This window comes from Choristoneura fumiferana, chromosome 27, assembly GCF_025370935.1.
Source record: "Choristoneura fumiferana chromosome 27, NRCan_CFum_1, whole genome shotgun sequence".
In the NCBI taxonomy this organism is placed as follows: Eukaryota; Metazoa; Arthropoda; class Insecta; order Lepidoptera; family Tortricidae; genus Choristoneura; species Choristoneura fumiferana.
In genome coordinates, this window is record NC_133498.1 from 6,831,154 (window position 1) to 6,854,472 (window position 23,319).

The 23,319-nt window shown below is 35.9% G+C and overlaps 3 protein-coding genes across 7 annotated transcripts; all 3 read left to right on the top strand.

Moving 5' to 3' along the window:
• The first annotated feature begins 2,760 nt into the window (after positions 1-2,760).
• On the top strand, positions 2,761-6,348 carry LOC141443591 (translation machinery-associated protein 7 homolog). Of its 2 annotated transcripts, none has more exons than XM_074108918.1 (3): positions 2,761-2,874; positions 5,332-5,454; positions 6,004-6,348. In XM_074108918.1, the coding sequence occupies exons 2-3, from the start codon at positions 5,332-5,334 to the stop codon at positions 6,073-6,075; spliced, it is 195 nt and encodes a 64-aa protein (XP_073965019.1). In that variant the 5' UTR covers positions 2,761-2,874; the 3' UTR covers positions 6,076-6,348. The 2 variants fall into 2 exon arrangements, with proteins under 2 accessions (XP_073965019.1, XP_073965018.1); XM_074108917.1 differs by lacking the exon at positions 2,761-2,874 and adding an exon at positions 4,789-4,882.
• Positions 6,349-6,447: 99 nt separating this feature from the next.
• Positions 6,448-12,639, top strand: LOC141443590 (uncharacterized). Of its 4 annotated transcripts, none has more exons than XM_074108914.1 (3): positions 6,448-8,035; positions 10,274-11,443; positions 12,535-12,639. In XM_074108914.1, exons 2-3 carry the CDS (start codon positions 10,285-10,287, stop codon positions 12,621-12,623), a joined length of 1,248 nt encoding a protein of 415 aa, XP_073965015.1. In that variant the 5' UTR covers positions 6,448-8,035; positions 10,274-10,284; the 3' UTR covers positions 12,624-12,639. The 4 variants fall into 4 exon arrangements, with proteins under 4 accessions (XP_073965015.1, XP_073965016.1, XP_073965017.1 ...); XM_074108915.1 differs by having other exon boundaries at positions 6,448-7,714; XM_074108916.1 differs by having other exon boundaries at positions 6,448-7,606.
• A 2,884-nt stretch (positions 12,640-15,523) lies between these two features.
• Positions 15,524-22,866, top strand: LOC141443592 (uncharacterized). The gene is made up of 2 exons (XM_074108919.1): positions 15,524-15,726; positions 16,160-22,866. Exons 1-2 carry the CDS (start codon positions 15,666-15,668, stop codon positions 21,574-21,576), a joined length of 5,478 nt encoding a protein of 1,825 aa, XP_073965020.1. The 5' UTR covers positions 15,524-15,665; the 3' UTR covers positions 21,577-22,866.
• Positions 22,867-23,319: the final 453 nt, after the last annotated feature.

Consider the following 23,319-nt stretch of genomic DNA (forward strand, 5'->3'; position numbering starts at 1 on the left):
TTTTCAGGTAATGTAATTAATAACCTAAGAATCATAATTGACGCATAAATTATTTAAGTATTGTCTGGTAATATTTTTTTGCTTCATACAAAAATACCATTCCGTCCAAAAATAATCATCCTCGCATTAACATTAACTGTATTTTTTTAATTTAATTTAAGTAATTGAAACCAATTAACGACGATGCAAATAATCGATCCTCAAAATATCCGCATCTGATTTTCTAGCACACTGTATTATATCAAAATATTTATCTTTATTTATGATCCTGTAGGTATCACTTTGTTATGAAAAGTAATTATTTTACTATTATAAACAAAACATTTAATTATACCTTGATAGTTTTGTTTACTTATTTATATGAGATAAGTGTGAAAAAAAAAATGAAAATGAAAAAAATGAAAAAATATTTATTTGTTAGGAAAATAGACTTTACATAATAGTGGCCGCATAAAGCATAAAGTTCAATATATGACTGTAAATACTGTAATCTTATTATAACTGTCAGTAACACATTACACACTACAGTGGATCTACGCCATCAACTATTGATAAGTAAATGTTTAAAACTGGAAAACTTCAATTATTATAATTTATAACGCTTTCGAGTCTTATGATAACCCGGTCTCAGGTATAATACTTTCAAATACTATTTTTTATTGTGGTTCAGCTTCAATCCTCTTTCCAGAATCGGAAATGAATACTTAAGCTAATACCTCAATAAAATGTTAAATACAACTTTTGGTCAGGTGCTAATTAAATAACTGAAAACCTCACACGACACCCAGTAAATATTTTTTCATTTTATTTTAAGTTAGTTGTTTGCGTTTATTTTCGAATACCTTCATTATTTCCTAAAATAATTGTATGTTTTACGTAATCAGTAAGTAATTCTACTTCATTTCTAACTTTACAGTTGTAATTTTTAATGCCAGATTTAGAAGAAAGCCAAACTGACGCAAAACGGCCAGTAGGTAGGTATTAAATTATCTAAGGGGTATGAAACATCCCTAAAACATTTAATTGGCGTATGCATTCGTAATATTTAGACTGGGCCCAATAAAAAAAGGATTTAAAAACTCAACCACAACCTGATTTAAAACATGGTGTAATCTATTCTACTCTGGATTCTGAACAAACTACTTTCTGGTTTTCAGTTATTTAATTAATATATAGTATAACATTAATAACTGCGTCAATATTTAATGAATAGAAATAAATTGTTTTACGAATAAAATTTTTATGTTTTAAACTTCAAAACGTGTATTATTTCTGTTACAACGTTATCCTTTTTTCAGAGTATTTTTTTTTAATTTCCATATCAGTTATCTACAAAATTAAAATAGAAACTTATAAAATATAAAAATAAGAACAAAAAAAAACAATTCTGATACGTAGGATACGAACTCATGATCATTATCGAGTTTATCTAAGCAGCCGATCAACTCAGCTATCAACACATTACTGTTACGGGATTAAATATCGATCATATCATAATAACTGTTTAACAGCGCCATCTAGTTCATTTCTTGTGAACACTTAACAAAATCGCCAACTCTCGTGTTCAAGCGATTATAGAACGTAAGGTGTCCATCCACTTATGCAGGCCATTGTACATTGCGTGCTAATTAATTTTGTAAGGGAAATAATAAGTTTATTTTTTTTACTAAAACATTATAAAATGGGATTATTAGAGCCTTCACTAACTGCCCTTAAAGTTTGAGGTAGTATCAAAAATACACACTGTAGTTAAGTATAGATTTAATTGGCAGAAAGAAACATAAAAAGATTTCCTATGCACCACATATACCTATACATACATATATACATATACTTATACCTATGTAGGTACCTAAATACATGCAATATAGTGCTAGAGCGTGACTAACGAGTGTTATTGCATATATACTTAGCCAAAGCAATCTGTAATCGTGATTCGTGCGTGCCTCGCAGTAGTTACAACTTTTATACAGTTTTTACCAGGGCTTGTTAATGTGGTATTCTTTTATTAAAAGTCACTTGAAGTTGTTTTTGGTTTTATTTTAATCAATCCTTTACAATCTTAATAAATTATTTGCCTTTGCCACAATATGATCTGCCCTTGCTTGGCCCAACAATATCAGAAACATGTGTAAGTGTAAGGTACATAAATTTAGAGTGCGGCGCTATTATCAGTGTCCTGAACAACCCAGAGATTCGTAACCCACGAGATAAGTGAGATTTTTCAAAATCAATGTTTTAGAATAACGAACTCATTATCTACTTACACGCAACTTACACGTAAATCGTATTGTTTTACAAATCACTTGGTGTCAGCTTAGCTGAAGGTACAGTTTCTAGAAAAAAACTAGCTTAATGTTTTTTATTTGTTTTTTATTTATTTGAAACGGGAAACGTACTAATTTGTCACAGCCCATAGGGCAAAACATTAACTAACCAGAAAAAAATGTACATCTCACAATTGATGCTAACTAATTCCTTGTCACATCAGCCAACCTGAAAAGCATCAACGCCATGTCTGGCCGGCTGAGCTAAAATACCCACAAACATTCCCATGTCATACTTGCTCAGGTTGGCTGCTGCTGCTGCAACCAACGCCTCCCTCACAGCACGATTCCGAACACATTCCACTAATAAATAGTTTATAGTTTAAAGTTTCTAGAACACAATACAACAGTTAAAACAACAGACATTGCTGTATGGATAACGTTTCCTTTGTCAATGTTTAGAGAGATAAATAAAAAAAAAAACAAATCGAGCTCTATAAAAAAAAACATTGCAAGTGGCAAAAGTGCGTATTATCATTGTTTTACTTGAATTGCAATATCTCTCGAATTAACTCAAGTTTTCTCCAACCAGCTTTTAAATACAAACGTAAGTTGCATAGCAAATACTTCATTTTCTCGAAATTATCAGTAGAAATATCATTGAGTTCGTTATTTCAGTCTGAAATCGAAGTTGAGGTTATATCAATGAAATGGCGAAAAGGTTTTTACCTAATTTCTTGTGAATTTGCACTTGTTCAGAGCTAAGAACTGTAAGAATCGTTCTTTGTTTAAAGCCGAGTGCGAAATTAGATTTGAAGAATGTCTATTTGTCGATTTTATCGTTAAAACATGATACAAAGATCATAGCGAGCGATATCTTCATACATCTTTTTGACGTGGTACTTGCATTAATGGTATTGTAGATTACTTTATTTTCTCTTTAAAAATATAAATAAATAAATAGATTTCTACAGAAATCTCATTTCGATATCATTGATTTCTTTGTAAAAAGTTATGTGACAGTCAGGTGATACTAATTCACACTGATATGACACTTATTGCATCCTAATTATTCCCAAGGCTAAAAAACATAAGAGGAAGGTCAAGAACAGTAATTACTAGACATCTAGAGTTTTCAACGCACGGTAAGACGTTAGGGAGCCATAGTCGACATTAGCAGTAAAATTAACCTCGTATTCATACTCAATCATTTCTTTAAGTAGTGATTTTATTTTTATAATCAAGGACAAGAATGTTGACGAGTAGGTATATACCTATGAGCAAAAATACTGCACTACTTCTCATACAAAGTTGTATGAAAAATTTAAAAGTGATGCTGTAATAATTTTGTCTGAGTATACAAGTCAGCGTCAAATAGTTTCTGACGCCCAAAATCATCAGAAAATAAAAATAATAATTAATAATTTTAATTTGAATCACATATTGCTCATGATTTTTAATCAAAATTGCTATAAAGGAAATTTTTTAAATCTTATATTTTAACGAGGCTTTAGTACACTAAATGTGACTATGCCAGCCTCAGGTACATGTTACACTCTCTCTTGTGCCGAAACCTAGTCTCTGGATGCAAAGGCCTGTCCAATGAACTTGTAAATCCGCATCGCTTCTTCTGAAAGTGGATGATTCAGAATCACATTTACACTTCCATTCAACAGATCCATACCATCCAGATACCTGTTTCTGGTGTCCTTATTCTGATCACATTCCAGAAGAAAATGAAGGTCTTCAGTCTTATTACAACCTATACACAAGGGTGATTGTACAACTCTCATCAAATTTAGGAAATAATGTAGTGGAATGTGACCAGACCGCACATCAAATGCAAGCACAAGTAGTTCCCTGGGAAGGCTGGCACAATCAAACCAGGGTACCTTGTACACTTTGTTCTGAATAGTACTATACCAAATGCCCTTTGTTTCAGATACTTTGTTAAACACTATTTGCCATTGTTCATTACACTTTGCCTTGGCTAAATACATCAATTCTGTACCATAAGGTTTACATTAAATCTCAACCCCTCTTGAAACTGCCATGTTTGCTGATCTATCAGCGTGTTCATTACCAGCTATAGCTATACCCACATGAGATGGGATCCACTGCAACACTATTTGGACACAGTTAGAGTGCAACCTTGTGCATGATTTTTAGGATATTGTAGGCTATCGGCATACCTCGGGAGCCCGAAACACACTGAGCCAGGTTTTGAAGTGCACTCCTGGAATCCGTTACGATAATTATTTTATTTCTTTTCAAATCTACAGCATAAGAAAGAAATAAAGGCATTGTAGAATCAAATAAATGAGTATGAGTATGGAGTTTAATTTTAGTACTATTGTCGACTCCATGGCTCGCTAACGTCTTACAATGTGATGAAAACTCGGATGCCTGGTAATTACCACTATTAAAATACAATTTTAAACTATGAAAAAGTAATACTGGACTAAATTACCTAATTATTTGAGCTGTTTGTGTTTTACGGGGTATTGTTTGAGAATCATATAATTTTGGGTTTGTGAAGAAGTCTGTTTAGTCTCATTTGAGCAGTGGTTGGTAACAGTTCTTTAGTTGTTCAATTTATAATGGAGCATGATGATGTAAGTGATAAACATGAGTTTGTATGGGCGTGTACACAAAAAATCAGGTTGATATTTCCATGTCGCTATTATCCGGGCCGGTAAACAGTGTCACCCAAGTGTTGTTCCTAGTTTTTTTTGTGTCAGGTTTAGTGTATTTCTGATTATGCCAACTTTATTGGTGTACTCTAGATACTACAATAGTAATTCATAAAACATTTTCCTGACTATGCCAGAATCTCTAGTTAATAGTTTATTGTTTAAAATAAATACATATAAAATACAAGTTTTTACATGAGTGTTTTGGGCACACAGCAAAGTATGACAACTGGCTAATGTCCAGGAATAGGGAGTGACAGCAAATGTGTTAAAAAAACATACTGTGATTTGAGCTTCTGACAGTTTGCCCAAGTGACAACTTTTGTATCCAAATTTGCTTTAAAGCTTTAAATTGTGGGCTCTGTTTCCAGATGTCCGGTCGGGAAGGTGGTAAGAAGAAGCCCCTGAAGGCGCCCAAGAAGGAAAGCAAGGAGCTGGACGACGATGACCTAGCTCATAAGGCCAAGTTAAAGGAGCAACAGAAGGCTCTGGCGGTAAGTGCTGTCAAGGTATAAACCCCTCGTATGCTTAGATGCGTATCCGTGCCAGTTCATGAACTGCATAAGCATGGATATGCTCCAAATTGACTACGCTGAAATTACAACTTTAAAACGAAAAATTCAAAATACTAAAATACAAAGCGGGCAACCTCTACTGATTTTAAGTTGCTGCACCAAGGTGTCAAATTCTGGAACGGCTCACGCATACGAGGGGTTAAGCCTGTTTGTTTTTTCAAATGTTTACCATGCATTTTGTTAACTTATTAATTACTATTCCCTTAATGGCGGCCTCAGGGCTTGGGCCAATGTCAGTAAAGACTGTTAAGTAAAAGGGTGACACTTTCCCGGCCCGGATAATACCGGGATGGAAATACAGACCCTGTTTTTCGTGTACACGCCCTTAGAAGCTCCTGTCAGTTTCTATGGGCGTGTACACAAAAAACAGGGCCGGTATTTCCATATCGGTGTTATCCGGGCCGGGAAAGAGTGTCACCCAAGTAAAAAATACGTTTTTTCAAATGTTATTCTTGTTTTTTTTTTCAGGACGCGAAAGCAAAGGCCACCCAAAAAGGTCCCCTTGCGCAAGGCGGCATAAAGAAATCCGGCAAAAAGTGACACAACTCTTGCAATTCAATATTTTTTAATTAATAGTTTGTAAATTCTTATGTAAGGACAAAGATCTTTTCCATGTCAAACAAAAATGTAGTGAGTGAAAAAGTATCTGGCTGTTGCAGTATCGAGTCGCCGTTTCTATTTCTATATCGTGCATTGTTGGTATGTACTACGTATTTAAAAAAAAATGGCACTGCTGTTAGAATCGTCTAACCTAATTTCTCCATGTAAAGTGTTATTTGCATTTAATACGAAATAAATTTGTGAATATCGAAAGTTACATTTTATTTTTAGACTAGAACAATAAAAGTAAAGTATAAATTTCAATGAGGGCTATCGCGAATGAATTCGCCGCTAGAGGCGCTAGTGTAGCGTGAGGTCTCCGAAATGTCAAATCTCATAGTTTTTGGGTGAGCTACGCGGGTTTATTTATAATTAGAATAATTTTGTGAATATTTTGCAATATCTGAAATTAATTATGGCAAATATGCGTTCCGGGGCAATGAATGTCTGTGTTTTGAGACAGTTTTGTCTTTCGGAAACCTTTGTCCTCCCTTTTTTCCGAACAAAACAGGGACTATGCAACACTGTGACATGCTCGATATTTATATGGTACGGTTTTAAGGTGCATTAAATATGATTTTAATCTAAACTTTGTTTTCACGCCCGTAATAACAGACTTTCAAAACCATACTTAAAAACCTCACGCAACAGTGCGCCATCTAGTGAGACAAAAAACGATAGCCCTCATTCAATTAAATTTTTAGGAAAAATATAGCTCCATCGAAACTATCGATGATACCGCCAATGTGGAGGTTGAAAAAGAGGGTGACACTTTTCCGGCCCGGATAATACCGGCCTGTTTTTTGTGTTCACGCCCATAGAAAAGAAACTGACGTGAGCTTCTATGGGCGTGTACACGAAAAACCGGGTCGGTATTTCCATCCCGGTATTATCCGGGCCGGGAAAGAGTGTCACCCGAAAAAGACACTTCGGTGTTCAGTACTCTGATGAAAACCTAAAATAAACAACACAAACATAAGTTTGGTTAATGTACCTACATGTATAATTTGTTTATTTTTATAAACTTAAATTACACATTTATAAGACGGGTGTGTGCTAGAGTAGAGAAGTATAATTATAAATTTAAATTTTTAATTTATAAGTAAAAAATTTTGGCCGACAGAAGGAAAGATGTTACAATGGTCTACATTTTGTGGGATGAAACTGACACTGGGTGACACTCTTCTCTTGGGTGGGCTCGGATAATACCGACATGGAAATACCGGTCCTGTTTATTGTGTACACGCCTATTGAAACTGTCAGGAGCTTCTATGGGCGTGTACACGAAAAACAGGGTCGGTATTTCCACCCGGTATTATCCGGGCTGGGAAAGAGTGTCACCCACTGACACTGACAGACGCGCGTTTAAAAATAATAATCCCGCCATAAAGTGACAGTTCCAGTTCGGTGTATTTTTCCGGTTTCGTTCGTTTTCGATAAACTTTCTCATGAACTTTTGAGCTTACTTACAGTAAGTGTTTAACAACTTATAACTTTTTGAACAGAGCTACACGCTGATAATTCCTTAATTCTCTAACGATATATTGCCAAATCGGTGTACAGTTTTAGTTTCAAACAGGTGAGCTATTATTTTGGTTAAATCTAGGCATTATTAATACTAAGCGATCGACCAATAATTTAAATTTTTTATATTGTATGAGTCAACTTCACTGGTTAGGTTATAACTATGGTGGGAGCTAAGTAGGTAATTATGTAATGTAAGTAAGTACCTACTTGTGTACCTAGGTATTTTGATTTGGACACGTAATTTAAGATGTAATAAAAACTACAATGTAATGTATTCTGACTAGAAGCTTCTTCAACACAATGGAACAGAACAGTTAAAAGTAGTATAGTGCTAGAATAAAGTAAATGCTAGAAAGTGCTAGAAAAAAATAAAGTAAGTACCTAACATTAAAGTATATTTGACTCTTCTATTCTATTGTGTAAATAATATGCTATCTCATGTCTATTTCTTTCAAGTTAATTATAGGACACAATGGCTTAACTTTAACTGACAGTAGCCAGAATCTTTGACAGGCAAATTTACCACATAATACCTAGATTCAGCCATTTAAAAGTAATATTATTTTACTGCATAGTATTTACCTATCTAAAAAAAAACAAAGTTGCTTTTTGTGGTTCAGTCTAATTTCTTTATTTAACTGAGGTTCCTATTTTTTCCACAATTTTATAATAGGTCAGCCTGATTGTAACTATGGGATAATATGATTGTAACTTTGTAACTAACTAACCTAACCTTTTTAGGGCTCCTTACCTGAAGGATGATAAACAGAGAACCCTATTATAAATAGTAAATACAAAGCCTTTGTTTTCCATTGACTGGTACACTAGTATGAATATGATAGTTATATGCATGCTATCTGCTGGACCCCTCGTTGGGTGAAGGCCGGCAGAGATTGCCATTCATCATGGTTTTTGCTAGGTCAAACCAATTACTTAAATAAATAAATATCATGGGACACTTGGCACCAATTGACCTAGTCCGAAACTAAGCAAGGTTGTACTATGGATACTAGGCAATGGATAAACATACTTATATAGATAAATACTTAAATACATATTAAACATCCAAGACCTGAGAACAAACATTAGTATTATTCATACAAATATCTGCCCCGGCCGGGAATCAAACCCGGGACCTCAAGCTTTGTAGTTAGATAATTTATTGAATCAGGCGTTACTTTGCGGAGGTCCATATCAATGAACTAAAATAATTTCCTTGCTCACCCGCGACCTTACGATAGCTAAGCTTATGCAAAATATGCGTGTTCATGCAGTTCCTCCACCTCCACACTGTAAGAACACACACAAATCACACAAACCCATCTATCACCACCACCACCACACTACACTGACGCGTTTCGAACTCAAACAGAGCTCATCTTCAATGCATGGAGATAATTAGATACAACAGTATGGGGTCTATTATTAATGAGCAGGTAAATTTAGTTTCATCTCCCTTGCTACGGCTTGGATCTAATTTCAGCAATGGTAGTTAATAAAACATGCCTTGACAGTAAATAAATAAAAAATCAAGGTAGTTTTGAAGGACGGTTAAAAAAATTTTATTAATAATTTGTGGGTAGTTTTGTTTTGTTTCATAAAACGTATGTGGGTACTTGGGGAGTTACAGTGACAAGTTAAAACGGTGGTTGTGGTTCGTTAGTCTAACAACTGGTAGCATGGTGTACGGTTGTGTCACTCTGAAGATGAGCTCTGTTTGAGTTCGAAACGCGTCAGTGTAGTGTGGTGGTGGTGGTGATAGATGGGTTTGTGTGATTTCTGTGTGTTCTCAAAATGTGGAGGTGGAGGAACTGCATGAACACGCATATTTTGCATAAGCTTAGCTATCGTAAGGTCGCGGGTGAGCAAGGAAATTATTTTAGTTCTTTGTAGTTAGGTTCTCTAACCACTTGGCCTTCCGGTTATCACTTGTTCTGATGGTCTCTATTTCATCCTTCCACCTTGCTCTTGGTCGACCCATGCTTCTGTGCCCATGAGGTCCCTTCCACATAGTCACAGCCAACCCTATTAATGTCACTATATTGTTTATCTGTCCATCACAGGCCTATAGTAGTCAGAATGTTAAAATTTGTACAAAATGTGTATTTCTATTGTTGCTACAACAACAAAAAAATAAAATGTACTTAATTAAGGGGGGTTCCAACCAACTGTTCCAGAATGATCCCATACTAGGTATGTATATTTCGCTTAGAAGCAGAGCTCTGGTAACACTGGCTTTCTAAAGCAATGTCCGTTTACTTACAGCATAATGTTTGACATAGGCAACTACAAATTTGTATGGAACCCTCATCCTCTCACATATGACATAACTCAGTTTTGTCACGTGACAGACAACTAACAAGCCAAATCATAATGTCAAGTCGTCAAGTCGATTTTACATGTGATACCTTGTGATACTGACCTATATGAAAATTGTACCATATTTCTAAAGGCTTAAGGTTCATTATAACAGTACACTCATGTGGTTGATAAATCGCTTCTGCCTTCATAAAGATTAACTGGTTCAATTGTTACAAATATACTGTCAAAGTTATAATTAGATAGGTATTGTTTAAAAAAACCTATTCTAACTTTTTTGTGGTTTTCTTAGGTTCAGGCAAAATGGATAATTTAGTCGATTTTGAAGCATTAATCGATATAAATGAAGTTCTAGTAACAATGGAGAAAATAGAAAGAGAAGTCCAAAATATATCACAGAATTCTCTTATTGATGCTTTTGATAAAATGTGTGATGAAGATGATATTAAAAATTCTGAAATAACCACTGTGAATGCAGATAGTAACCTTAGTATTAAAAAAAATACTGGCTGTACAGATGATCTTATAAATGCAGATAACTTTGGAGATATTTTTAACGAAATGCGAATGTCTGTAGACACACTTGAGAAATTGAGACAGCGAGAATTTAGCATAACTGACATTAACACTGAAAATAATATTCCTAAAATTGTACAACCCACTCATGTGATTTCTGAAAATGATCCCGCTATCAATTTAGATGAATTTGAAATGATATTTAATGATATATGCGTTTCTAACTGTAAAATAGAAAATGAAAGCATTTTAAGTGATACTCAGACACAAAAAGAGGAAACTGTAACTTCAAATAATGTGATTGATGTAGATGAGATTGCAGATAAACTCAATGATGATACAGTTGGGAATGATATAAATAAAATTGTAACTGACAATCTCAAACCATATGGCCAATGTTCATTAGAAAACCAGGCCACAGTTACTTTAAAACCAAATAAAACAGAAAACTACGTCATTATAGATTTAGATTCAGCTGAAACAGATACTGATTGTAATAATATAATGAAACATGAAATTAAAAAAAGAGACAATTTAAAAACAATTGTGTCTAAAGAAACTGGCATAATAACTCTAAGTTCTGACTCAGAAGATGATGGTTACAATTCATCTGATTTCGAATTTATTACTGAAAGTGAAGCTAAAAAGAACTGCTTGGCTAAAACTAGCATACAGAATTACTCTTACTACAATGCAGATTATATGAAATATCACAAAAGTAGATACTTACCTTGCAAAGTTATATCTTCCAAAGCTAAAAGGGAGTCGCATGTTATACCACAGGGGCAAACATACTTGGATCTCTTTAGAGGCATGTATGCCCCAGCAGTAGTAAATAACCTGTACTATGCTAGTAGAAAGAGGGTGTTGCCAGTAACATCTATGACCATACAGGATGGCTATGGATTTGATGTGTATGAAAACAAATGTGAAGAAAATCAGGAATGTAAGTATCTTCATGACATTTTTCGATGTGAAAAGTGAGGTTATTTGTGTACCTAAACTGCGACGTTTTTGTATGTCTTTTCCAAAATTCAGCCCTTGGGTAGTCATCATTATATCAGCTGTAAGATGCCCACTGTTGGACATAGGCTTCCCCCACCCCATAGACCTCCATTTGCTTCGGTTGGAGTGACCTGCGTCCACCGTGAATCCGCGGCCTCAACCAGGTCATCCGTTCATCTTGTTGGTGGACGTCCTTCACTGCGCTTGCCGCGGTCACCATTCGAGAACTTTTCAGCCCCAGCCATCTGTTATCCGTGCTTGGCAAAAAAGAGTAGAAATTAAAAAGTGGCAACCCTGTAGTGTCATCCCTTTCAAACCCTGTCAAACCAAAAAGGGAGGACACTACAGTGTTGCCACTTTTTAATTGCTACTCTTTTTTGCCAGACTATATATGGCCTGCAACAAGCTAGCACGTTTGCTTGCGATTGGCTCATTTGAGCAAACGTCAAACGGACCTCACGATCCTAACGCCATCTAGCGATATTTCGCCTCTGTGAAAACCCTCATTCACTAGGCTTCGAGGTAGCTTAGGTTAGGTACCTATGACATAACATAATAGATGTAACGACCCTTTTTTTGGTGATGTGAAAATGCTTTACGCATATCTTCCGTGGAAAGTTATGTGGGGCACTGACTTTAGGGAGCATACCACTAAAAACACATTGGCCCCTAGCTCCACTAGACGACGCAGTAGTTGCTGGCGCTAGTAACATCATCTACCTACACCGCGTTATCGAAGTCAGCGGCGGCCTTAGGGGGTGGCGAACAGGGCAATCGCAGTTTTTAAGTATCTGAACTCTGATGCATACCTACCTAAATCAGTGGGACGTATATTTAGGCCGAGATGGTGGATGATGATGATGATATACATATTCGATCGAACCCACCGAATTTAAATCCCGGAATTTCAGTAAAAGAAATTACTTATACCCTTCAACTTTTGCCGCAAACTTGTTAGTGGTTTTGTTAAACCATTTTATTGTTAAATCTGCGTAGGGAAAGTTGGTTAAAGAAAATTTTTCTTAATTTCAGATAAAAACGAAGCAAATGAAAGCCTGAAAAAAATACGCTTTTTGTATCCTGAAGAAAATAGAGAGAGACGACGAAGTCGCAGATTTTAATACACTTGAGTTTATAAAGCACCTCTTTTGTTACTTTTTACATTAAATATTTTTTGTCTGTAATAGGTCTTCTGTTTTCATTTTTTGGTAAGTGATCACCGCTGCCCATGGACACCTACAGTATTCGTAGGATTGCGGGTGCGTTGCCGGCCTAGCAATAATTTAAGTATCCGTATAATGATTTCATGGCTTTTACTAAAGCTGATCATTGATCAAGACAAGCGAAATCGCTCGTCGAACCGTACACAAACTTGAGTGAAAAATATTTTAATATTCACTTCTCATGGTCGTTAACTTCGTATTTACGCTGGATCTAGACGGCATAAAATGACAATTTATGCTTTATTTAATAGTAATACATGATAAAGTAAAACCTTTGAGAGAAAAATAGGTGCCGATGTTGTTTAGTTAAAATTTTATTTATAGTGTTTTTTTTATATATCTGTCCCTTATCTAAAAAGTTTTTCTCTCAGCAGGTATGGTGCTATTGGCATGTGACCTCACATGCAAGGATTTCTTTCTCTGTCTAATCTTGAATTTTAAACCTTTCTAACTCTAATATGTAACAGTAGATTAAAAATAGTTTTCCTATTCGATAATACACATTGTCAAGATTTGATTTATAAAATAAATAAAAAATAGTCAAATACCGTATTTACTTTGGCAGTTTGGCTGGATTAGAAGCGCCTCTATCGGCGCGTGTTGTCAACAAAATAATTTCATATTATTTGACTTAAAACACAAACACGTTCTCTACAAAACTTATGCTAGTTAAGTATGTTTTAATGACTCACTCATTTATCTACCTCTCTATAATTATAAGTGGTTAAGTATTTACTTAAATAATATCAATGAATTGTAATATAACTATTTTCTAAAGTAGCGTGAAGATTAAAATGGGTATAGCTAAAATGGGATCATTCTATTTTTTTATGAAAATACAAATAAAACTGATACCACGTATAACGTATTTGTCGGATATTATGCTTGTATATATTTATTGATTTCTTAATTAGCTTCAGTAAACTCTAGTAAAGCTAGAGAAAGCATGATAAATAGGAGTTTTTCCGATAAGATACGATGGAAAAACATTATACATTTACCATCAGCCAAATATGTGATCTTCCACCCTAAAGTTCATAATCGTTTGCATGTCATAAAACAATAATGCCAATAGACGTGTCTGTCAGTCAACTTGAAAGTTCGACTTTAACGAATATGAATTTCATAGGAACTTGTTTTAAAATGAAAGACCATTTATTTGGCTGATGGTACAAAGTAATAAACAATGTCAAACTAACTACCTATACTCCATTTATTTTAACATCTGAAACTTAACGGTAAAATTTGAACACGTTTTAAAATGAAATAACAACGTAACTACCTACTATTTAAAATTGTGTGAACTTCTGTAGTAAAAACCAAGTCCTTGGTAAAAACATAATAGTTAAATACCTACCGCTAATAAATGTACCGGCTTACATGTAGGTATTTTTAGTCCATTTGTGTTCGGAATACCGAGAAACGTGTTACAATTTGACCGTTAATTCAAGTCTTAAGAGCGTTTATACCTTCTGAGCTGGCAACGTTGCATTTTTGTTAATTTTTCTCGATAAATCCATAAGAAAATAATGAAAATTTAAAATGTGGTCTGATAGAACTCTTCTTAATATATAAGTTAATGTGTCTACTCCAATAATTATTCGTTTTAGGCTTTTATTTTCTTTAAAAACCGTTAATAAACATTAAAGAATATAAAAGTCTATCACGAAATTCACGAATAATTATTGGAGTAGACACATTAACTTATATAGTTATTAAGAAGAGTTCTACAGACCACATTTTTAATTTCCATAATTTTTTTATGGATTAATCGAGAAAAACTAACAAAAATGCAACGTTGCCAGCTCAGCAGGTATAAACGCTCTTAAACGGACTATAGGTGCTATAGGCTGTTAATAGTGTGAAATAGAGTTCCGTAGCCATTACGAAAAAATTAAGTTATATTTTTCTAAGGACTTCGTATTTTGTACGGAATATTCCATGTTTAGGTATATTTCATACCTTAGGCCAGGGTTTCTGAAATTTTTGCAGTCGCGGATCACTTTCACAATTTAAACAACTCCACGGACCCCTGTAAAAAAAAAACTGGAAATTTCCTAGTAAATAGGTTTACAGACTGACCCTTTATACATACTCTCACTCATCTATGGACTGACTTACTGTGGTACCCCTGACACACATGCTACGGACCCCCACTTTAAGAGACCCTGCCTTAGGCTGCTATTTACTCTTAAACTACTAATAATTCTCAAGAAAACTTAACCGTTATAGTTTTCCTAGTAAATTTGATATATTTATAATAATAATAATATAATATTTACTACCATCCTGATTTTTTTCAAATTTTTCCACCCACCGGTTTAGATTTTGAATTGAAAAATCGTTTTAGCAACCCCCTAATGGTTTTAAAAGACCTATCCAACGACAACGAACACTTCAAGGTTGGATGAGTAAAAAAACACCCCAGTTTACGTCTATGGGAAGTCATCTAAAAAAAAATTTTTTTCCAATTTTTTATTGTTCCATTTTGTCGGCATAGTTTACACATATATATTCGTGCAAAATTACAGCTTTCTAGCATTGATAATCCCTGATCAACGTGGGCATCCATCCATCCACGAGTTTCCAGCCTTTGTTTCCAGCTTATTATCTCTCATTCCGAGATTGACCCCTTCTCATTGCATATTGCATAAGTGACTGGATCAACCAACACCTACGATTGAAAAGTAGAATAACCCTGCTTCGATTCTTATCGTAAATCCGATTTATATGAATCGGTTCCAGATTTAGTCAAATTATTAATAACACCATATTAGTTTAAACGATGATAAAGCGATCACACTTCTGCTGTATTCGACACAGCTATACATAAAACATGCACATGTAGTTAATAAAAAAGTGTAATTAAATTTTATAACAATCAGATCGTTTATCTTAGTGAAAAAAGAAAAAAACGATCGCTCAGTGGTGCAGAGGACGATGGAATTTTACCATTTCGTTGGATGGGTGTTATTGATATGCTTCGATATAAGATTTGGAGGTAAGCTGTATTTCCTAGTTAATTTTAACCCCGAGTTTGCTCGCATTGCTTTATATGCATGGTTTGGTTGTTGAATTGAAAATCCGGGATTTCTCTAAATCTCGTGGTCTTACGGTACAGATTTTCAGACTTTACATGGGAGTATCGGGATAAAAAGAACTTGGCCAATGTGTAATGCATGAGCAAGCTATCTGTGTACATATCAAATTTCATCCAAATCCAACCGTTCTAACGTGGAAGAGAACATAAGCCGAGTTTAGACTTGCAAGAAAAGTCGTGCAAGTTGCATTACATACATTGCAAGGCCGCAAAGCAAGTCGAGCGCCGCAATGTAATGCAACTTGCACGATTTTTCTTGCAAGTCTAAATTCTGCTTTACACACTAACTTTTGCATTCATAATAGGTATTATAGAAAGGCACATTCTTTGACAGTGTCAGCGCTTCAACCAGCTCCGTCAACTCCAGGAGAGCTATTGGAACATACTACATCATATCCTGATCAACTACGACTTCCTTCCTCATCGAGTTCCGCAGGACCCTTGGAAAATGTTTCATTACGAAATATTTCAGTGCTGAATTCTGGACAACCAATAACTAGTATTTCATCACTAGCCTCTGAAAAATCACTAGATAGTGCAACATTTCTAAGCTCTACACGATCGCCAGCTTATGTGACATCACTGGACTCTATGCAACCATTACCTAATGTGTTGTCACTGGATTCTACACAACTACCATTAGCTAATCTGTTATCACTGGACTCTAAACAACCACTAGTCAATGTATCATTACTGGGGTCTACCCAACCACCAGCTCATTTGTCATCACTGGATTCTACACAACCACCAGCAAATGTGTCATCGTTACCATCTGCAAAACCCCCTCCTACTGTTACATCACTGGAGTCTACACAGCTATTAGCTAATACGTCTTTATCCGACTCCACGCAACAAATAGTTAGTGTGTCATCACTGGACTCTACGCAACCACTAGCTAATGTGTCATCACTGGACTCTACACAACCACCAGCTAATGTGTCATCCTTACCCTCTGCAATAACCTCGTATACTGTTACATTACTGGAGTCTACACAGCCACTAGTCAATGCGTCATTACTGGACTCCACGCAACCACTACTTAATGTGTCATCATTGGACTCTATACAACCACCAGCTAATGTGTCATTATCGGACTCTATACAACCACCAGCTAATGTGCCATCTTTACCCTCTACAAAACCACTGGCCATAGTTACATCACTGAATTCTACGCAGCCGCTAGCTAATGTATCATCAGTGAACTCTACGCAACCACTAGTTAATGTATCATCACTGGACCCTACACAACCACTAGCTAATGTATCATCACTGAACTCTACACAACCACTAACTAATGTATCATTACTAAACTCTACACAACCACTAGCTAATGTATCATCAATGAACTCTACACAACCGCTGGCTAATGTATCATCACTGAACTCTACACAACCACTAGTTAACGTATCATCACTAGACTCTACACAACCACCAGCTGATGTATTATTACTGGTCTCCACACAACCACTAGCTAATGTGTCATCCTTAATCTCTGCACAACCACTAAGTAATGTGTCATCACCGAACTCTATGCAACCACGAGCTAATGTGTCATTCTTATCCTCTGCAAAACCACTAGCTACTAGGACATTAGTGGAGTCTACAATGCCACTAGCTAATGTGTCATCACTGAACTCTACGCAATCACTAGTTAATGTGTCATTACCGAACTCTACACAACCGCTAGCCGATGTGTCATTTCCAGCTTTTGAGCAACCATTAATTAGTAGGTCATCCCTAGCCTACGACCAACCATTAGTTAATGTGTCATCATTAGATTCTACACTACCACTAACTAATGCGTCATCTTCGGATTCTACACAACCCTTAGTTAATGAGTCATCAACAAACTCTAGGAAACCACGAGCTAAAGCGTCATCACTAAACTCTACAAAAGCTCTACGTAATGTGCCATTGCTGCCCTCTGCAAAACCACCGGCTACTGTCTCATCATTGGATACACAAGTAATAACTGATTGGTCATCACTGAGTTCTTCACAACCATTAGCTGATGCATCATCACTGGACTCTACACAACTACAAGGTAATTCGTCATCACTGAGCTCTACACAATCACTATCAAATGCGTCATTACTGGACTCTACACAACAACTAGGTAATTCGTCATTACTTGCTGATGTGTCATCCCTAGTCTCTGAACAACCATCAGGTAATGTGCCATCACTAAACTCTACACAGCAATTAGCTGATTCATCGTCACTGGACTCTACACAACTACTAGTTAATTCGTCATCACTAAGCTCTACGCAATTACTATCTAATGTGTCATCACTTGCCTCTGAACAACCACTATCTGATGCATCACCACTAGACTCTACACAACCATTAACTAATGCATCATCACTGAGCTCTATGTTATCACTATCTAATGTATCATTACTAGCCTCTGAACAACCACTAGCTGGTGCATCATCGCTGGACTCTAACCAACTATTACATAATTCATCATCGTTGAGTTTTACGCAACTAATATCAAATGTCTCGTTAGTAGATACTACACAACAATTACCAAATGTATCAACACCGATGTCTACACAACCACTCGCTCCTGAAAGCCAACTAGCTTCTGAAGAACCATTTGCAAACGTTTCATCGCTTGAACAAACTTTTGCTAATATTTCATCAGTAGCGTCTGAAGAACCACTTGTAAATGTTTCATCACTTGAACAATCTTTAGCAGATTTTTCATCGCACGCCTCTGACAGAATATTATTTAACGTTTCATTATTATCGTCTGAAGAATCAGTATCAAATGCTTCATTACTTGAACAAACTTTTAATAATGTCCCACTAGTAACCTCCGAAGGCTCATTAGCTAATGTTTCATCACCAGCTTCCGAAGACTCTCTGGTTAATGTGTCATTACTTGAACAACCTCTAGATAATGTTTCATTACTAACTAATGTGTCTTCATTAGCTTCTGAAGTACCATTAGCAAATGTTTCATCAGTTACACAACCTGTAGACAATGTTTCATTAACGTCTGAAGAACTATCGGATGTTTTATCGCTTGAACAACCTGTAGGTAATATTTCATCGCTGGATACAAAAGAACCATTAACTTATAGTTCAACACTAATGTCTGAAGGAGCATTAGCAAATGCTTTGTCTTCTTTCGAAGAACCAGTAATAAATAATTCGTCACTCACAAATATTCCATTAGTAGCTACTAAACTACTAGCAAATGATTCGTCACCAAAATCTGAAGAACCATCAGTAAATGTTTCATCACTAGTTTCTAAACGACCAAAAACTAATCTTTCATTATCCTCTGGAGGACTACTAGGAAATTTTTCATCACTTGAACAACCTTTAGGTCCTTTCTCTGAAGGACTGCGAGCTAATGTTTCTTCACTGGCACTTGAAGTACAACTAGTAAATGTTTCGTCACTTGAACAATCTTTAGGTAATACTTCATCTTTGGCTACCGAAGAACTACTAATTAATATATCGCCACCAGCTTCTGAAGGAGCACTCGCAAATGGCTTATCACTACTTTCCCAAGAACCCCTAGTAAATAGTTCATCACTTGCTTATATTTCATCATCACTAGTCACTGAACAACCGCTAGATAATGTAAAGGTACAAAATTCTGAAATACTACAAGCAAGTGATTCATCAGTAGATTCTGACTTTCCACTAACAAGTTATTCGTTACCAGCCCCTGAAGAACCATTAGTTAACGCTTCATCACTTAAACAAACTTTAGGTGATGTTTCATCTCTACCCTCAGAGGTACCACTAGTTAATGTTTCACCAATAGATCCTGAAGAACTCCTAGAAAATGGTTCATCACATGAACAATATGTAGGACAATTTCGATCGCTAGCTTCAGAAAGACCACAAACTGATATTTTAACAAAGGCTTTTGAAGAATCACATTTAAATGGTTCATCACTAGCCTCTAAATTATTACTAGCAAATGATACTTCACCAGCTTACGAAGAACCATTAGCAAATATTTCAGCATTACATCAATATTTACAATCTAAATTACCAGAAGTTTCTAACACCACAGAACAGTCAGCTAATGGATCATTAAACTCTAATACACCACCGGAGTCCCCAGTCTTTGCCTTATCACAAAATGAGTCATTATCAGCATCTGTTAATTCAGATGAATCGTCAGTACAAAATTCGTCGCAGTTCAATAGTTCATCATCGGTTCCTAAATCTCCATTGCTTGATTTATCACAAGCTGACTTGTCACCTGACCCTAATTCACCATTATATGTTGAAACTAAATCATCATCAGTGCCAGAATTATCATTATTCGCCTTATCATCAGCACCTAAATCACCAGTATTTGAATTGTCACAAGCACCTGAAACGTCACTATTTGCGTTATCACAAAAATCTGAATCACCAGTATCTGCTTTATCAGAAGCTAAAGCATCATCGGCCCCCTCATCACCAGTATTTGATTTGTCACAAAGACCTCATACATCAGCATTTGCTTTATCACAAGAATCTGAATCACTAGTGCCTGCTGTATCACAAGCTAAAGCATCATCGGCCCCCGCATCACCAGTATTTGATTTGCCACTAGCACCTGATACATCAGCATTTGCTTTATCACAAGAATCTGAATCACCAGTGTCTGTTATATCACAAGCTAAAGCATCATCGGCCCCCTCATCACCAGTATTTGATTTGTCACAAAGACCTCATACATCAGCATTTGCTTTATCACAAGAATCTGAATCACTAGTGCCTGCTGTATCACAAGCTAAAGCATCATCGGCCCCCGCATCACCAGTATTTGATTTGCCACTAGCACCTGATACATCAGCATTTGCTTTATCACAAGAATCTGAATCACCAGTGTCTGTTATATCACAAGCTAAAGCATCATCGGCCCCCGCATCACCAGCATTTGATTTGTCACAAGCACCTGATACATCAGCATTTGCTTTATCACAAGCACTTGAATCGAAAATGCCCCCTGAAAAACCTGAGTTACCACGGGCATCTGAATCACGTATTTTTACTTTGCCACTAGCAACTGGAACATCATTGGGTCCTGAATCACCAATATTTACTTTGTCACAGGACGAATCGCCATCAGCATTTGAACCACCTTCAATTCCTTATCCAGAATCATCTTCATCACTAGACCCAGGACCATCAGTATTTGAATCGTCACTGGCTTCGTCACCATCTTATTTATCATCAGTACCCGAACCAACAGAAGTTTCATATCCAGAAGCTTCTTTAGTAACTAATCAATCATCAAAAGTGGCACCACCAGCTCCTATAAAATCCCCAGTACGTAATTCGTCCGCCTCTAATCCACCGTCCGCAGCGGAGTCACAATCTCTTGAATCACCTTCAGCTTTTAGAATATTACGTGGAACTTCATTGCCAGACGTTACTTCACAAACCCCAGAATTATCGGCACTTCTTTCATCATTATTTTCTATACAATCATCAGAAGAAAAACCACTTGAATCATCATTGTCTGTTAAACAATCACTTAAGCTTCCAACATTTGGTTTTAGGCCATTGATCAATAGAGTTTTAAATGGATTACCACATAAATTACTACCTGCACATGTTTTATCACCACTACCAACGTCTTCATCATCTATTTCATCATCATCGTTATCGTCTGAGGACTCTGATTCATTGCCTATGCCTCTATCTTATTCAGAAAATATGTTAAAAGATGGCAGATTATCTCAGTTGTTAAAGGATTTGGTATCTTATGTACCAGATTTATTGCATTAATTAATTAATAAAATACAACAAAATAAGTAATGTGTAACGAAACATGTCGAGAATTATTACGTTACGTAGGTAGGTAAATTTTCATATAACTTTATTATGTACGTAAATTATCCGTTACTTAGCCATTTGGTCATTCATTAGTGTATTTATTTATAGAACAACATTAATGGACGAAAGGGTGGTCTTCGCTTCCTCTAACACAGTGACTGTTGCTGTGAGAGAGGGAGACGCCAACATTCTTTATGAGCGCTAGTGGAGCTACCTTAAACCGGTTATCGCGGAATCGGAGTAAACCGCGATTTTTGAAAATGGCTAAGGACAACTCTAAAAGCTCAAGTCCAGTAAATTAAAAATAAACGCAATGTTTTAAAGCTTTTTAGTTTAATTTAATTATTCAAGCGTTTTAACAGTCTCATTTTTCTGGCCACTTTTCTGTAAAAATGGCCATATATTCTGATACAGTGTTTTTAATTATCTGATAGAAATAAAGGAACTCGACAACGATGTCAAAATCTACAGCCAATTCGTAAAAATATGACCAGAAAAATGAGGCCGTTGAAACTTCTTGAAACACTCGACTAATCGCCATTTACTACAATTCCATTTCATTTATTCTATTTGCTTATAATTTTAATTGTATACCTATGGACGAGCGCCGGCTAGAGCCCTTGATCAAGGAATAGCGAGATAGTCTACACCTCTTCCGCGCCTCTCAAAAGTCGCCATCATAATTTTATTTTGCACTGTAAACTGGAAAATCTCGCCTCTTGCTATCTAGCGCCTAGAACGACCGCTTCTCTTGCTTTACCCCACCCAGGGCCGGCGCGATACCTACTATGGGCTTAAGTCTTGAATAAATTTCATTTCATTAATCGATTTCAATGTAAATAAAAACATCATTGCCGTACTTACCGATTCCGATATTTTTGGAACCACCGTGAACCACAATTTAGAACTTTGGTACTTAATCGGTGAACAAGAAATCAGAAATTCCTTTTTCAGGTCAGAATTACATAGCGTAAAGATTCCTCGTGTTTTCTCTTTGATCAATTTGTGTTTATAGTCGAAGCAGTTGAATCATATAGCATCCTCTGTGTATGACTGGAATGGAAATGTTTCATACAGACATCGCAGTGCTAAAAGACAATAAATACTTAAAATGAGTCGTTCTACGGTGTTTCGTATCATAATTCTGTAATTAGTAATTAGGTTTGTGTTACTATTTTTTTTCATTGTTTTGTATTATTTTGCGTCTTAAAAATTTAAATAAATTTTAATCTAAGACGAACAAAAAAATTGTTTTATATTATTTAAGTTATCCTTTTAAAAGTTGCAACAATAAATAGGTACACATCCGAAATATTGCTGTTATGGAAATCTACGAAGGATTGACACCCTGATTTCCACGATAATACATCATCACGCTATCGCGTTCATGTGTAGGAGCCCTAATGCCCACGCCTTTCACTGCAAGCGGAGCAGAGCTATAAAGATGAAAGATGTGCTTCCATTTACCAGAAATCATAAGCTATGTTAATTCGGTCCACTCAGTCAGGTTTCTCCGTTCCCACTCAGTACCCTTTTTTTAGTAGATGGCAGGCATAAGGCACTCGAATTGCAAAACTATGTCTTCCTTTCAAACGCTACCTCGGTTCAGTCAGTTCACTCCATCACTCTGTTTCTGTCATTCACAACAGATCGACGAATATTAAAATATTTAAGAGCGAGATACACGATAATTCT